Below are 17,454 nucleotides of genomic sequence, written 5' to 3' on the forward strand. Positions count from 1 at the left end.
GAGAGTGCAGCTCTGTCTCATGTTAAAGGCTGTGAGATGAGAGGAAAAAGAAACTAAATTTCTAATGCAGTGCAGTGTGCTGTGTGCCAACATCAGTTACCCACTCGGTTTAATTTCAATGTCATGAATTCACTTTGAATCTGCTGTCATTTATCGCTAAAAAAAACCCCTAACACCTAATGTTCTGAAGGGTGATCAATATGCGAACAATACTGATCAATATGCGAACAATACTGACAGCATTTTATTCCATTTTCAAAGTCATCATGTTAAAGAAAACGCACCAAAATACAGATCCTACATTCTCCATAAGTGAACTCAGTTGTTTTTTTTTTTTTCTGTAACACACAAACATTCCACCTGAATTTATAGCTTCCAAATAAAAATATCTAGTTTCAAAAACAACCTCACGACAACATCAGTTCCTTTCAAATTCCTCAGATGTCTACATCCCTGTCTCTCAAAGTCTCACCACTTTTTATTGAGCTACTGTTTTCTCCAACCAGGGAGCAAAGAATTACTTCATGAACCTGTGATGGTGAAAATCAAACGGCACATCAATAGTTCAACAGTTTGGGGGGGGGAACTATATCTTTATTTTGTGTCAGAACACAGAACTGGCATCTGTAACATCTATCACTAACATCCTGTCTGCGCTGCAGCTCCATGACTGATGATGGACCATGACCAAACTAAAATGATACAGTTACAGTGATAGAGTGGAGAGCACAGTAATGGAACCACAGGAGCCTCTTTGACTTTATCTTATCTCGTTATTTGAACATCACTTCATCCACCATCACCATGCATCCTCCTGAGACATCTGCAAGTTCCTGTTGCTTGGTAATAGTCTTCAGTGCAATGATTAAAGTGAGCTTCAAAGCTCTGAGCACACTCATTACTCACTGCCGGCTGCATAATGAATCCCAGGGAGGAGCCTGATTAAGAACACCATCTTTTATAACCAGTGTGGATAAAATCAAACTCGACTTGAGTCAGTGCTCACTTGAAGTACCTGCATCTAACCCACCTGCCGCAGGTTGCTGAGGTCACTGGAGGTGTAGCCGGTCTGATATCTCACTTAGAAAAACAACCTGCTGACCTTTACTGGACGGCCAGTATTTTCCAAATGATGCTACGAGCTGCCAGCAACCTCATTTACTCTGCTTTCATGTCTCACAGTCCACACAGATTAACTTCTCTTTGATGTGTCTTTGGGGCTGACATAAAGGTGGACAGCTTTAAAAGGCACGCTATTTCAAATTAAATACTGACTTACAATCATATTCATTGCACATGCAACATAACATGGGAGGGTAGTTGTGCCAGCAGCTGTCATTTTAGACTAAATGTAATTCAATTCAATTCAGTTCAATTTTATTTATATAGCGCCATATCACAACAAAAGTCATCTGAGGCACTTTTCATATAGAGCAGGTCTAGACCGTACTCTTTAAAATAGGTATTTACAGAGAGAGACCAACAAATCCACCATGAGCAGCACTAGGCGACAGTGGCCAGACTGGGAAAAGGTTCCACAGTAGAGGAGAGTATTTATACTATGGATGCACTGAGCTTCTCTCTCTCTCTCTCTCTCATCAGTCTCTCAGCATGGATTCATATCCCATGTTACATGTTACTAACTCAGTATCTCCCCTTTCCTGTAGTATTGTGCTCTTCCATCTCTCTCTCCTCTTCTGTCTCTTTCTGCAGGTATTTCTGCCTCTGGAGCTGTAGAGTCTGATCCTACAACCTCACTTGCTGCTATACTTCCATTACTATTATTACCTCTTTTGTATTGTATTATTTTGTATTATTGATACCACTTTACATTTTTACATACATCTGTTGTGATTCGGCACTATATAAATGAATATAAACTGAATTGAACTGAATACTATAAATGAAGTATTGAAATGTAATTTCTTTTTTTTTTTTTGGAAATAATAAGCATGTGTCACTTGCCACTGATTGCCTAGGTTAAAAGATAACAACCTGACAACCTGACAAGCAGTGGAAGAACATGAACGCAGTGTACAGTTAACGACGTGAAATTATGAGGCAATTCAGTTAATCAGACTATCTTTGTTTTGGTGAATAGCCATGCTTCTTTTGTTGTTTTCTGGACACGAAAGAATGTGTATCGCATCGCCACACACACATACTGTGTGTATAGGTTTAGGCTCAGGTTTCTTAATATTTCCACACATGCATGACATGCAGACCTCTGTGCAACACAGAACGGACATTAAGTGTGAGTGCAAAGCAAACATATGTCCAAAAAAAACTAAATAATTGTAGGCTAAAGCTAAAGCATGCGTTATGTGCTAATGATGCAGATTTTTTTCTCATTTATTCCAATTAGACTGTGGTTTAATTTCCACAAAGAGACTCTGGTGGTGGCAGTTACTCCAGAGGCTTTTTTTTTTTTAAATGTCCAAGGTTAACCACATGTTCCAGAGTCAGACTAGATGTACTGAACAGTCACCAGTGCAGGGTGTGGAGCTGAAATGGACCGAGTCTGTGGATCATGCCCACAGCTGATCCACACACAGTCGCATTGTTTCTGGAAATACGTGTTTATTGAATTTCAAACACCATTTGCAGTGAGTCCCATTCACCTCCATTGTACTGAGGGTGTAACTTTCTTTGGATTTTCCAAAGAAAATTACATTACATGGTCCCACGCTTCTTTCACATTAGTCTGTTTAACACAAAATAAACAGTATTAACTATGTAGGCACAATATCCACAAACTACCAGAAATGAATTGCCACAAAGCAGTTGAGCTTGGGGCTTTTGGAGGTCTGGGGCCTGTGGGCAGGTGCCAACTTTATCCAGCTGGTAATCCAGCAGAGATCTGAGCTAACACTCCCTGCACAAAAAACAAAACTGCGAGACTGCAAACAGACATGAGGCTGGTTCTCGGGCACGGCAGCTAACACAGCTCCCTGCATTTCCATTATCAGCTGCATTGCACAACGTGCTGTTGACTCAGCTGAAGAGTATGACTGGCAAGCCTGGTCAAAGTAAAAGCAGACACTGGGGAAAATTGGCGTAGGGGGGGGAGAGTAATGCATAAATGCACAGCAGGCGTATGTCGCTGTTGCAAAAGCATTCAGCAGAGACGATGACAGGAAGTGGAGTCCCTGAGTGGAAAGAGGAGACACAGGTGACGCACTGGGAGCACGATAATTAACGCAGAGCTTGCACAGAGGCATCGCATAAACACTGGGCTCCCAAACGTGACGCCTCACGATGTTTTTACATTCGCAGAGTGTTCCATATGCTGTTATATAGCCAAAAACCTAAAGAAATCAAACATTAGATTTGCAGGTGATGATTTACGTTGGGTACATGTGAATTTAGTCTCAAACATGGGAACTCATCATAATGAGAAATATAAGAGTATGCGATTCCAACAGGAAATATTCTGTGGTGTTGTGTCATACTGCAATAACACCTTTCTGCTTCTAATTAAAGTTGAAAACAGACTTATACATCACCAACAGCATGAAGAGTTTCCATGCCTCCATCACCCACCTTCCAGAGGTACATATTCAGCTCCAGATTACACTGACATTAATGTTCACATAAACATTCAGTGTTGTCTGGAGGATACAACGGAGGACACACAAGAGAATAAACACTTGCCTTTAACATGGGACTACATTTCACACATTATATTAGCTGTAAGTCAACAGTCTTTGTCCTACCTGTATTATTCACCTGAGAATCCAACACTTCATTTAAAAGAAGGTACAAAATATCTCTTTAGAAACAAGGGGTGAGAATCCTTCTATCAGAACTGTATAAAAAATATCTGTCGTGAAAACAATGAACATGTAATAGTAAAGCCCTGAAACATTAAGATGGAACCAACAGGAAAGGTTTTTTTCAGAGGCAGATGAAAGAACCTCAGTGAGAGCTTGCACTGAATGACAGAAGATAGAAGGGACTGATGGATCCACAACAAATCCAAACAAAAACCCCACTGAAGACAGGTTACCAAGGTAAGAAATGTCTATTTCTTTATTACATTCAACAGTACAGTACACTGAAATTGCACATTTTCACCAGATATAGCAGCATTCTGACTGGCAAATGGACTAATCAATAGGCACATCCAAAACATTTAAATTGAAACACACACACGTTCAAATGTGTCATGACCGCTGTCTGACCACATTCAAATTCCATTTAAGCCATTAATTTACATGCCCTATAAAACAACTTCTACGCAGCTAAAACAAACTGTCCTTTCCCCACAACCTGACTCCAGTGGCATGAAAAGACATATGGGTCAGGTCAAACCCAACAGCGCCTGGCTTCTTAGCACAATATTAAAGGAAAAAATTCACCCCTGGATACTCTCACAAGGCATGTGCCAATGCCATTCAGTGCATTCTAGCAGGTATAAAGTGTTTAAATGGATTTCTATGATTTCCTTCAGCTGACAACTTCACTTAAAGGTTTCTTTTATGACCAAGAATGGCACTGTGTCACCCTCAGAGAACAAGTGTGTACTGTGGGTTGAGTAGGTGGAATAAGAACCATAGCTGAGAGCATAAGAGCAAGAGAGCACGTTTATCCATGATTGTATTCTTGGCATTAAATGTGGAGTTGCTGCACTGCATTCTGGTCTACTGAGCAGGGCTGGGTGTCCACTTTAAATACCCTCTGTACCAAAACAAATATGCTGGTTGAATCAAGTATTAAAAACAGTCAAGTACTCAATAATCTATAATATAATTATCTTGACTCACTCCATGACCAGATAGTTCCTCATGTCAGTAATAATTTTGGTAATTCTAGACTTCATTGCAGCAAACATCTTGTATGGCTGCTATTTAACATTTGAGAACTTACAACTGAAAAATTCTGCTATTGGTACCAAGACTCAAATACCCAGCCCTGTTACTAAAGATTAGTTGAAGATTCCTGATGCTGTTGGTGGAAATAAGTGTCTCTGCCTCTTCTGCACTGCATTTTCCCTGCACAGTTGTATCTACAAGTACTAAATCAAAGACAAATGTACTTGTTGTTTGGTCTGCTATTTCAGACCAAAACTAAACAGCCAGCACAGTTGCTTTTGAGTTGCTACCTCTTCATATACAATGACCTGACTGAGAATCTTCACAGACTTTGAAGGCAACTGGACTTTCAGTGTGGTCTAGTAGACAAGTTCAATATTTGCAACGACAATCTGTTGGATCCAGTCCAGGGCACCTTCTGAATATTATGGAAAATGTAGCTTGATTCTGCAACTACTTTCAGTACAGCCAACATGTACTAAACCTCACTAGACCACAATGAGAGAAATAAAAATTGTAGGTTTGGTGATTTGATTGGATGCAAAAAATTATCTTCCATGCAGTGAGTCCAGTTGCCGTTTACCTGTTGGATATTTCATGTGCGCCCTGACAGTTTCTGAACCTCAGTGCAAAATGTAAAGTCAGACTAAGCTTAGCACTGCATTCAACACTGTGGGGGTTTCTCTGCTGAAGGTTCCAGAAAAAAATGAGGGTCCAGAAAAAAAGGTTGACCCTGACTCAACTTCTGCCACAATACCACGTCATCTGGCAGTGCTGTCGACCGTACTCCAAAGCCTGAGTGGAGACAGGGTCACCCCCGCCATACACAACTATTACAACCATCTATCACATGATATTGAGTGGTTATCATGTGAAGTTCCATCCTTAGGTCAAATTACTGCACCTGAGTAGTCCATTCACTGAAGATGGCCATGAGATACACCAAAAGCCCCCAGAAAATGCAACTAAGCCTTGAGTTTAGAATATTTTATCGCAGACAGACAGTTCCTCATTTAGATTTAACATTTGCTGATATTTTGGCTTCTTTAGTTAAATTCAAAAAAGGCTTTTGTAGAAAAATTTGTATTCTCTCCAAATATAGTATCAGAAAGTTCAGTTTGAGTCAAACATCCATGAAATTTAAGACTTATCAGATGCCACAACAGTGGTTTGAAGCTCCCCATCTACAAGCCAGGATTCTACAACTTTGAAATAGGGCTGGACACTAGTTCTGTTATAATACCTGAGTTTCTCTTCCAATACCAAAACATTACTTTTTTTGGATTGTATTTCATCTTCTCCTGGTCCCTGTAGCAACACACCCACATCAACACCTCCCCTTGCCTTTTCTAATGCAGTGCTACTTTCAGTCTGAACACCTGCTAAGAGAAGTATACCACCAAACAGCGAAACAGGCCCACAACTGCAAAGTACATTAAGTGAAGAAGTGTGTGTTTTTTTTTTTTTAAACCAGTGTTTAAGTGTTTGAAGGATGGATTTTTCCTTTAAACCACAGAACGATGCTCTCCACACACATAAACTGCGCTCGGCTGTATGCGTCTCTTCGTGTTTCCTGGCAGCTGAGGAAGAAACTTGAAGTACTTGGGCATCAGGTCAAGGCAGGCATCGCGGAACTTCTTGATCCGCCAGTAGTAAATGAGAGGGTTGAGGGCTGACTTGAGGTAGCACAACCACAGGACCCATGTGCTGATTTGAAAAAAGCTGTCTTTATGGTAGAACCCATCACTAAAGGTAGTTACCAGACTGTAGGCAGTGAAAGGTGCCCAGCACACTGTAAACACAGAGAAGAGGATGAGGATGGTGGTGAAGGCACGGGTCTTGAAGCTCATGTCTATGTTCATTTGGAAGGGCCTCTGGAGGCTCAGCAGACCCAGTTTGCTGGCCTGGCTTAGACAGATGCTGTCTGGGTGGCTATGGATGCGGATGGCGTTGTGGCGGATGGTGTTCAGGATCCCCATGAATGTATACAGCATGACCATGAAAGGCATGAAGAAGAAGACTAGCATTAGGATCAATACGTAGGCATGGTAGCCAGGCTCAATGCTGTAGCCAAATACACACTGAGGGGCTCTTGGAGGGACAGGTAGAGGAGGGGACCCAACGGCCAGGGGGAAAGAGAAAATGAAAGACAGCCCCCATGTGACCACTATAAGCACTTTAGCTCTCTGTGGGCTCAGCTTATCTTGCTTCTGGACAATAATAAGAAAACGATCTATGCTTATTATGAGGAGTACAGCCACGCCTTCCATCACAAAGAACCAAAAGAGCATGGCTGACACTCGACAGAAAAGGTCTCCGAAAATCCAGTTGGTGGTCACCACAGTAACCAGAGCAAAGGGCATGTTCAGGATGGCCAGCATCATGTCTGCGAATGCCAGGCTTGCCAGAAGGATGTTGATGGCTGAGCGCATGGCAGATCTCTGGTACACCATCAGGCACACCACCACGTTCCCCAACAGGGCCACCAGCAGGATGGCAGCCATGACGAAGCAGAAGAAGACCTGCAGAGGTAGGCCGACACCCTGCAGACTCTGCGAGGCCTCTGCAGTTGGTGTGACGGGCTCCGGAGGCGAATAGGAGCCCAGGGAAATGTTCGCCATGGAGATGTCCTCCATCGCGGGGCTCTCAGAAAGCTTCAGCAGCCCCGTAAAGGAGGCAGCAGAGACTAGCGTTAGTGTCCCTTGTCTCTTGAAGGGGAACAGTAGTGGAGTGAACGGTTCTTCCCCAGGGTGAGCAGGCATTGTTGCTGGTGAGCTCACTCTCGACATGATGCCGTGCACACAGGTATTACCAGTTGAATGCAACGTGGTGGCTTCTTCATGGCGTCAAAACCCTACGACATACACAAAAATGCAGTGAATGCAGAGAAAATAAAGAAAGGTATGTAAAAGGGCTCTGAGAAAACAGATTAAACCAGCATTATTTCCATCAAAATTCCCCTTAGGAGTTGTAATGACAGTCAGCTGTATTCCACTGAAGGTTATGTGCCTTCATCTCCCCAAATAATTCACAGCACCATGATCTCTCTCAAACCTGCAGTCTGCCAGAATGAGATGCTAAAGGTTGTTTCAGTGTTTTAACTTGCATTACAGCAGTTTCCAATAGATTTACACGCCCTACCTTAAACAGAAGCTAATAATAATTTGTTCAATTTACAGTGAAAATTTAGTATTCAAAAACATAATAACTTCAAAGAACAGTGTTATGATTGGAGATCAAATGAAGTGTGGAACCTGCACAACAACAGACATCTCTACACCGCAATCCCTAAGAAAACCCTGATCATCTAAAACTCAAAATAAACTTGAATCGCTACACAAATTCAGTCAGTTGGGCTAAAGGAATAGTTCAGCATTTACTTCACTTTCTTTCTGAGAGAGAGATGAAAATATCAATACCAGTCTTGTTTGTAATGCATTAAAGGCCTATTCCTGGTTTCTGTTTCCGCGGGGCCCCCCTGTGCAAGAGTCTGTGTGGACCCTGGGCAGACATCTGCATGCAGCCCAAACTCTGAGTGTGTGCAGACTGTCCGCAATGTAAGCATGCCGACATGTACATCTGCCAGACGAGTAAACTGGACGCTCGTTTTGTGCATACGTGTACTGTTTATTTCTTATACACGGTCCTGTTCTCTTTGAGCGGTCTTACACACAAACACACACTTTTTTGCGGCACTTTTTCATTTGTTCAGGAGGTCAGCATTATGTTTTCTAGCATGTATTTGTGTACTCATTTACACCTACCCCCAACTGTACTATGAACAGATGTGGATGTCCGCAAACCAAAAACTACAAACAGGAGGAGACAATTTGCCTGACAGTTCACAGATACACAGATACAGCTACCCACTTCTATAAAGCTGATTCATAAACACTTCATCACTCATTTCTTTAATCCATAAACAAACAGAAAGGTAAAAACCCACTATCTGTAATTTAGAAGGAGCTGCACACTGGTACTACTGCTCTTTTCTACAGGACACACAGATATGACACTGCTATTTATCTTTTCATTTTCACTCAAAAAGAAAGAGAATAAGTGCTGCTTTCCTAAAATGTTTCAAGAGAATATAAACCAAAGTCGAATATTAAACCAAAAAATTAATCCTGAAATGTTTAAGTGTTTTTTTCCCTTGCTGCCAGTAACCAACAGCTAGTGTTCAACTGGGGACAAGTCAAATACTGCAATAAAACCCCTTATCAGCTGTATAAACATGGGACACTGTTTATTTCAGACTACCTGGTATCATTTACAATGGACAGTAAATGCCAAATAATAAATGTGCTGTAGAAAAGAGTCTCTTTGCAAGGCCTTAAAAAATGAAATTCCACATAAATTAAATGGTTTCATTAATTCATTAAAAAAAACAAGCAAATACAACACAGGCTGGCTGTTGCTCTGATACCTGGATATGCAGCTATTCTACAGATAGTGTTATCACATGTCACCAAGACAGTGGAGAGAGAAAAGCTGTAGTAAGGAGATAAACAGGCTGGCAGCAACCAAGCTTATTCATATGGTCATGAAAAATGTTTTATCTGCTGCATTTAGCCACTGCTTCATCACAATGAAGACCTGCTGAATGAGAGCAAATAAGAAGCTGTTTTAATTTTGGCCTACTTCCTGCTCCATTTACTTCACACATACGCAGCTCATTTTCTAAGGACATGGGCTATGAACATATTGTGCAGCACTCTGCCATGGAAGGGGAAGTAATGCTGCATCTCTTTCCTCTCCTTTAAGGGTGACATGACCTAAAAAGTTAAAATAGCCACTTAAGCCTCCAAGCAATCAAGTAAACCTGCAATAAAAAACAGATGATCAGGGACTTGGCGCTCTGAAAGACTGGGAATTGCTCAAATAGTCTATATGGCAACGCAATTATGCACCTGAGAATTGCAGTGAGAATGGGTTGAGAGCATTTCAGCCACATCTGGTAACCTTGAATTGCTAGGAAGAATATTTAGGGGACAATAAGTTCCTGCCCAGCATGTCACTGATGGTGTATACTGACAGAATGACTAGTTTATGGCAAATACAACCTGTCTGAGTGTCATTTGTTTATTTGAGGTGGCACTGATAAACACTGTTGATGTGTCTGTGAGAAAAATAAATACCTGTCTCTCTAATTTCTACATATTAAACACTGTAAGATTTGATGAAGGTGAATAATTGCATCATATTCTATAACATAGTATCTGTGGGGGGGGAAAAATGCATTTGTAACATTTAATACAGTGCTGATTAAACCTGCTGTAGCACATTTACAGGCATGGGTTGAGTTTAATCCGGGGATTGGGGCCATACAAATTAAGACTCATGATTTTCAAAGTAAAACATGCACAACTCCAGTGGTATTTTAATATCAACATTTAATATTCAGTGGTGATTATTCCATAGTTAGATATCCAGCTGCTAACAGCATGACTTTGTATGTGTAACGCATTTCTTTCTCTGTGTAGGATGTCTTACTTTGTGTTGCCTGGCTGGCCTAGATACTGCTCAGTTTTTCTATTATGTTTGGTACGTGTTGTTACACATAGAAATCAGTGCAGTTTTCCTGATCATACTCTGTATGGTTTAATAAGCTGGGGGCCATATGTTAGACACATGATGATGGTGTCGAAAGAGAGTTTCAGACTTCATTCTATTCAGAAGGTAAATAACATCCGAGCATTTCAACGGCTGACTAATAAATCTGTGGGGTAAGTTGTGGAAATTGACCCAGATGTTTGGAAAAAATCAATGGCAAATAGAATTACACCTCATTCAGACAAGGCCCTCACTTCATCAACCCCCAACTAAGAACAGCTGGAGTCAACCCTGGCAGCTCACTGTTATATCTAACTGGAACGATTCACTAAACTGTTCAGCCTCGACTGCTCCGTTGTCTCACCACCAAAATGGTTGAGACGACAAACGGTGTTCATGGAGAGTTTACATCTCCGCGGACGACGAGGGCAGCGGGTGTTTTACAACCAAGAGCCCGTTATCGTGGTTTCATGTTAGGATTTAGCATTGATTTATGCAGAGCTAACATTTGACTGGTGTTGTCGGTCGCTCCTGTTTGTGTTCAGACGGTTTCCAGTGATGTTACCTGTCTCATTCTCCCATGTTTGAGGCTCAGGAGCGGGCGGTGTGCTGAGGCTCAGTCCTCCAAGCGGAACATCTCGACAACAGTCTTCTCCTCCCCGGTGTGGTCAACACATGAAGAAGTCGCTCCCACCACAGAAGAAGGCCAGTAATGTTTTTTTTTTTTCAAAATGTGGGCCTGTGACTGTCTTTTACCAACAGTGCGACAGTCGGTGATGCCACCTACACAAATGAAGCCGTAGAAAGAGTGAAATCCGCATTTGGTCAGTCTCGCTTTGTCTCCAAAGGAGCCCGGGAAAGACGGCTCTGACTGTCCTCGTTTTTATGGGGTGAATGAATATTTAGCTCATGTTTTCCGCTTTTCTTTTCCCTCTGCTTCATTCAGATGTTAGATGTGAGCGGCACATCCTCCAACACCAGATGTATCGACCTATGTACTGCAAGTGGCCCGAATAATCACTACACTGTTGCAAACTGCTCTCACTGTCGGCTACCTGCGGATACTAACAAATACCACTTCCTATCTGGACTTTCAAAATAATTGTACTAAAATGTTTTTGTGGTTGTTCGAAAAACGCACACGAGACTGCTGCCTAAACGGGCATTGTAGAATATAAAAAATTGGCCAGCCGTGTCCCTTCTGTTCAGGGTAAACTCAAGATGAATCAACAAATTGCTTAATTTGGATGAAACTGGGCTGCTCAGTAAATACACTCAAACATCTATAATTGTGAATAGCATAAGAGCACCATTACGCGCCAGTGCACTAAGATTGTAACAAACAGCATGCGCAGGCTACTTGCTTTAATAAAGGCTGAAGGCTGCATCACGCTTCGGTTTACTTATATAAAACATTACTTTATTCTGAAAGCGAAACAGTGCAGTTTCCGGTGACATCCGTGTTCTCTCTTGCTAGTTTGACGCAGGTTTGCATTGAGTGATAACTGACACCCAGGGTCCGCCCCGTTTCAGCGTCGACCAATTGACGGAGTGGGCAAAATAGGCGTGGCTTGGTTGGAGGAAGTACTTTTTTGGGCACGTGTCTCTGTTGTAGGTGGTAAAAATGGCAATATTTTTGCTGTGTGGCTGAGATATGACAATAATTTAAATATGATTTTCAACAAATCACTGTTGACGCTGGATTCAGAGCGTAGATGTTCATCTATGGGACTCTTGATTGACTCAACAAAACATGAAATAATAAGTAAAATCATTTTATTTTCAAAAGGTGTGCGTATATGCAGCGTACTGGTTCAAGTGTCACAAGGTCATGCTTATCATTTATACCTTTACTTCATGTTGTTTAGAGACACTGCTTCCTTTTTAAGTTTACTTTAAAAACTCCAGCTATGCCAACACTGTCAAAATTCACCGGCTGCTTCCTAAACCATATTAATAAATGCATTTCCCAACTTCCACATTAATGGCATTAAAACATTAACTGGGCTTCTTTTCTATCTGTCAGCTGTTTGAAAACAGTTTCCCAATATAAAGAAAAATAAAGAAAACAATATTTAAATTCAAACCTAAAAGATCATAAGCTGTGTGATCACAGGTTCCTGTATTCTTGTTTTGTAAAGTTGGAGGTCTACTGTATGAGCTATGGGCTATATAAGATTCAATGTTCATTGATTAACATCTCAATTGTCTTGTTTTTTCCCAGACGACCTTTAGACTAATCAGACTCATCATGTAAAGGTTTTGGTGTAATCTATGAGAGTGAAAACTTTGATCAGGGGGCTGGGGGTATGAATTTGGCCCATTATTTGCTAACCACTGTAATATGTACTCATTACTTAGAAATCAGTCTGTGTTTACTGCAGCATGTAACAGTCTTCTACACAGTAAAGGAACAGTTTAACAATTGAGGGGGATTAATCATATTAACATCTGATTTGACTTAATGGATGGATGGATGATCAGACTTCCATATACACTCAAACTCTTAATGTGCAAAGTTAAATACAGAGGACTAGAAATACTGAGTAGCATAAAATGGACATACATGGACTCAGTTACTTTGAATCAATGAGTGTAGTTAGCTGAAATGAGGGAAAGAGATGTTATGTGTTGGAACTATTTCTTGGCCATCAACAGTGTGTCCATCCACACAAATCACTTTGTGTTCTGTTTTAATCATCATACAGGAGTCTCCAGGCTTTATAAAGAAACAAAGCTATATTTTAACATAGTCATTTCTTCATTTTATTATTTTCATTTTTCTACTTTATTTCACAGTTATAAATAAATAAACCTTGGAAATCTCCCATGTTCCCATCTACATATCAAGAAACCTTAGACCTGGTCCAAACCCCCAGCTTCCAATCACGTCACTCTCCCAATACCAATATACCGAGGTACAAATCTGGTTATATTTTGTTTCTTATTCACCAACAATCCAGTCCTAAGAAGCCTTTATTTGCTTGGCCATTTTCAGTCTTGGGCGGTATGATCTGAACCTGGAAGGGAATGAAGAACTCCAGAAGAGCCTTTGTGTCTTTTAAGTCAAGCGAATATTCCTGGGCGATCTTTTCAGGCGTCCACGTCTGAGGCTGACGCTGGTGGCTGCTGAGGGCCTTCAGAGCTTCAGTGATGGTCAGTTTGCCTTTAGGAACGTCGGTGAGCTCCACCAGGCCGTATGGGTCCCCTGGTAAACTGAACTTGAGCGGCCGGCGCTCTGCTTCCTTGCTCTGTGCCAGTTCCTGTGATGTCTGTGGGAGGATGAGGAAACGAGTGTAGAAAGAAGAGATTTCACTGTGACTTAGTTTTGTTTTTATCTCAACAATTAACAGCTGGGCATCCATACTATTTGCTGTGGATGTTTGTGGATCTCAGTGACTCACATTCTTTCTTCTTTTAGCAACACCTGACCTGACCATGTATTATGGTGAAAGCTGTCGCCTGTACTGAGAGAATTATCACCCAACTCTACAGTTGCCCTCAGCTCTAAGAAGGGTTTTAGCCTCTTTCAGGTCATCAGTTTGATGTGGCCCACAGCTTCACTCTCACCACTTTGCTTTTCAGCAGAAGCAGGCAGACACTTACCCACCCAGTTCCACAGACATAGTGAGTTTAGTGGTGCATTTAGCAGCTAAATTTCCAGATATTTTTTCTGAGGAGAAGGTGCAGACCAAAATATAGCTACAAAAAAAAGGTTGGGTCAGGTGGACTGAAACATGACTCCAAGTGTGGCTGGTAACGGTTACTACCTATTGTCAGTTCAAATGTGTTTGACATCTTTGCTTTTTGTGTGGATCTGCTCTCAAGTGTCCAAATGGTTCCTGGTTATTGCTTTCAGTAACACTGTACAATACTGGTCACTGTGTTTTGAAGTGACCATCTAGAGTTTAGCATATAAGTGAACTGGGAATGTAGCTTCTCAACATGAGGTATAGAGAATCTCCCGTACCACACTGCTCATGTTGTAGCTTTGGAAAGGAATGAGTCAAGACACTGGAGATGACTGGAAATGTTCACACAGTCTTTGTAGCCCAATACTAGTCATATCATCACTATCAAAGCCATGACTTCAAACGGACACAGTCAGTGTCCCGGTCTGACCTCTGCTGCCGCTGCTGCTGCTGGATCTGTCGACTCCACATACACGGACCTGAGGTGGTTCAGCAGAGGGTGGTTCTTCTGGTTGACCGAATCCACAGCTGAAACACACACAACATACGCTCGTCAAAAGTCAAACTCGGGTTTCATTGGAAAACAAATTTAAATGCGTCTCAAGAATGAACCCGGCATGACCCCTGAGGAGACAGTTACACAAGTTAGCGAAGGTTTTCACACACTCACCTTTAGAGGCGTCGGCGGAGGGCGGGACACTAACCGCGTGTCGCGGAGCTGCCCGCGGCTTCTCCTTGGAGATTTCACGGAATACCCGGTTTTCTAGGTTGAAATTTCGGAACATACGCACAACGCGTGCCCCCATGTTAGACCTGAAACCGAGGACCACTGACAATAAAGCTTATTCAAACTGTCGACGGCGAGCGAGAAGGTTCATCTAACACAAAAGGCGAACACAGAACTCAGCAGCGACACCACGCGGTTAGACTGGATGTCGTTTAAAACACCGCGTGCTATTTAATACACACAGAGAAAACCCTCTCCTGTGGGCTGCTACTACTAGCACCTAGAGGATAATACAATTCTAAAACAGACAAGGAACAGAAAAAAAATGGTCCAGTGTTTTATGGCACATACTGTAACCTACCATATAACTGCAACAGTGCTGGGTAAACTCCAGACAGAGACCTTTGTTGCATGTCATACCCCTCTTTGTCCCACTAAATTTAAGATGGAAATGTCTCTTTGGTGGAGCTGCAAACAAAGGGTTTAATGCATTATAGTTTTTAGAAGCTTCTAATACTTTTAATGTAAAATCTTAATTTGAACGTCAGAAAAATGTAGAGCAGTAAAGAGCACATCTTCCCTCTGAAATGTGGTGTAGAAGTAAAAAGCAGCAGAAAATGAAGACACTCAAGTAAAGTAAAAACACCTTAAAATAGTTTTTGGGTAAATCTACATAGTTATTTTCTTCCACTGTAAATACACCAGGGATAAATAGGCAAATAAAACAGCATGTTTGCGTATTAAATTCTTGCCAGTGATCAAAAATCAAACTCTCATTTGATTTTTCTGTCCTGCAATGATAATCTACTTAAATCATCTGGAATTTTACTTTGATTCACTTTACATTTACTTTGAGTAGGTAATGGGAAATAGAGAAGAAATGCTTCAAAATAGTATAACATGGTCACAGGAAAGTTCTGTTCCACCACAAGCTGCCAGCACAGCTCCAGTGCACCTTGACATTGAATCATGTCTCTGATCTCTGCTGAAGGGATGGAACACTGTTCCTCTGAGAGCTATTTCCTCAGTTGGTATTTTGATGGTGATGGAGATCTGGGTTGAAATCTGGTGACTGCAAAGGTCATAGCATATGATTCACATCATCTTCATGCTTGTACTACTAGTTGTTGATCTTTGTAATAACAGATCATTCTTCTTTTCAGTGTAAAACATGTAGTCTTACTACAGTCTTTAGTATCCCTAAGGTTGTATTCATACGAATAAAACAAGCTGAGCAGTTCCATGTCCAGCAGATGGCAGTGTTTCATAACTGAACACATTCAAAGAGGCAAAAAAAAAAAAAAAAAAAATGTCTGGCCTCTTTCTTTCTGGGGTTCATGTTTTATCTGTGCAGGTTTCAAACACAAACTGGGCCTCTGCCTGTTTCTCACAGTGAAGTTTCATTTCTTTGTGAAACACAGTAAATAAATCAGCAATCCCTTCCACCATCAACTGTTTAGACCAGGCCAGAGCTAACATTTCATCATAAAGGAAGCAGTATAGAGCACATCTGGAAGTGATTATCTGCTCAATCATAACAAAACAACCCACAGCATTTTTTGTGAGGAGAGGAATGGAAAGATATTCTTTTCATTTCACTCTAGAGTTAGACACTGATGAAAGTCACAGAGTCAAATAAAGGCCAGAGGTTCTCAACCACTGATGCTTTGTTACATCAGAGCTCTGCACACAGCCTGTTCTCTCACTCAGGAAGCTGATGAATAACACAGACTCTTTGTTTCAGATCAAAAATGATAATGACTATAATAATTATTAAAAACTAAACTGAATGTATTCTGTTGGTGAAAATACAGTACTGATCTCTGACTGTCTCTTTGCATGGGAACAGTTTTGATTACTGTTTATTATTTCTATCCAGTGTTTTTATTCACTGTGTGGAGCCTGTGGAATCAGCAACACTCAACTACGATGGCTCTGAGGAACGCTGATGGATGTGAGGCCAGGAGGGTGAGGAGTCAGCTGTCTACACTGTGTTGACTTGACTCTCAACATTGTCAATTAAAGTTAAACCTTCCATTTCAGAAATTTGTCACTCGTGACAACTCAAACTCTCTCACTCTTACTCTTAAAATCTGTGCCTCTGCTGCAGAGTTTACTCACATAGACAACAGATTTTATGATTTTCAATACAACAAATACTTCAGAACCACCATGACTGTGCTGAGCTTACAACCATTTTATTTTACTGTAGCGTAGCTTTACACATTATATGGTGTGCAAGAGAGCTCAAAGCACTACATATTACAACATATGCAATGCTAGCCAACAATACACAACACTGAAAGCATAGTGGGTGGATCCATAGTCGAAGATATATCTTACTCCCTGGTTGTCCCACACACAACACTGGGCTGCAGTAAATACAGTAAATGTAATAATCCCAAACAAATGTAATATTTTCTCCTCCTAATTTTGGCAAAATTCTAATGAAATAGTATACTATGTACTATATACTATGTATAATAGTATATTTTTATGGATCTATGTCTCCAGTTGGAACCTATGGGCTTGGGGCTGAGAGCCACAAATCAGAAAACACTGAAAGAGACACTAACACATTGTTGGTTTTGGTGAGTTCATCAGATTTCTTGGCACACAGTGAAAGTAAAGTCATCACTTGGACAGCACATGTAGCATTCAGAAATAA

General features: G+C 41.2%; 2 protein-coding genes across 2 annotated transcripts; both read right to left on the reverse strand.

Annotated features, from left to right (window-relative positions):
- Window positions 1–4,005: 4,005 nt before the first annotated feature.
- Window positions 4,006–11,422, reverse strand: gpr63 (G protein-coupled receptor 63). The gene is made up of 2 exons (XM_018699676.2): window positions 10,933–11,422; window positions 4,006–7,668 (listed from the first exon to the last, which is right to left on the reverse strand). Exon 2 carries the CDS (start codon window positions 7,601–7,603, stop codon window positions 6,320–6,322), a length of 1,284 nt encoding a protein of 427 aa, XP_018555192.1. The 5' UTR covers window positions 7,604–7,668; window positions 10,933–11,422; the 3' UTR covers window positions 4,006–6,319.
- A 704-nt stretch (window positions 11,423–12,126) lies between these two features.
- Window positions 12,127–14,921, reverse strand: ndufaf4 (NADH:ubiquinone oxidoreductase complex assembly factor 4). Its single transcript, XM_018699677.2, has 3 exons — window positions 14,730–14,921; window positions 14,490–14,587; window positions 12,127–13,639 (listed from the first exon to the last, which is right to left on the reverse strand). Exons 1-3 carry the CDS (start codon window positions 14,863–14,865, stop codon window positions 13,316–13,318), a joined length of 558 nt encoding a protein of 185 aa, XP_018555193.1. The 5' UTR covers window positions 14,866–14,921; the 3' UTR covers window positions 12,127–13,315.
- Window positions 14,922–17,454: the final 2,533 nt, after the last annotated feature.

Source organism: Lates calcarifer, linkage group LG7_1 (genome assembly GCF_001640805.2).
Source record: "Lates calcarifer isolate ASB-BC8 linkage group LG7_1, TLL_Latcal_v3, whole genome shotgun sequence".
NCBI lineage: Eukaryota > Metazoa > Chordata > Actinopteri > Centropomidae > Lates > Lates calcarifer.

Bases quoted from the DNA above. Each gene is read 5' to 3' on its own strand.
- gpr63 (XM_018699676.2), bottom strand. From the start codon at position 7,603: ATGTCGAGAGTGAGCTCACCAGCAACAATGCCTGCTCACCCTGGGGAA.
- ndufaf4 (XM_018699677.2), bottom strand. From the start codon at position 14,865: ATGGGGGCACGCGTTGTGCGTATGTTCCGAAATTTCAACCTAGAAAAC. The intron at 14,588-14,729 runs GTGAGTGTGTGA...TGTGTGTTTCAG, and splicing joins CTCCGCCGACGCCTCTAAAG to CTGTGGATTCGGTCAACCAG. The intron at 13,640-14,489 runs GTCAGACCGGGA...ATCCTCCCACAG, and splicing joins CAGCAGCAGCGGCAGCAGAG to ACATCACAGGAACTGGCACA.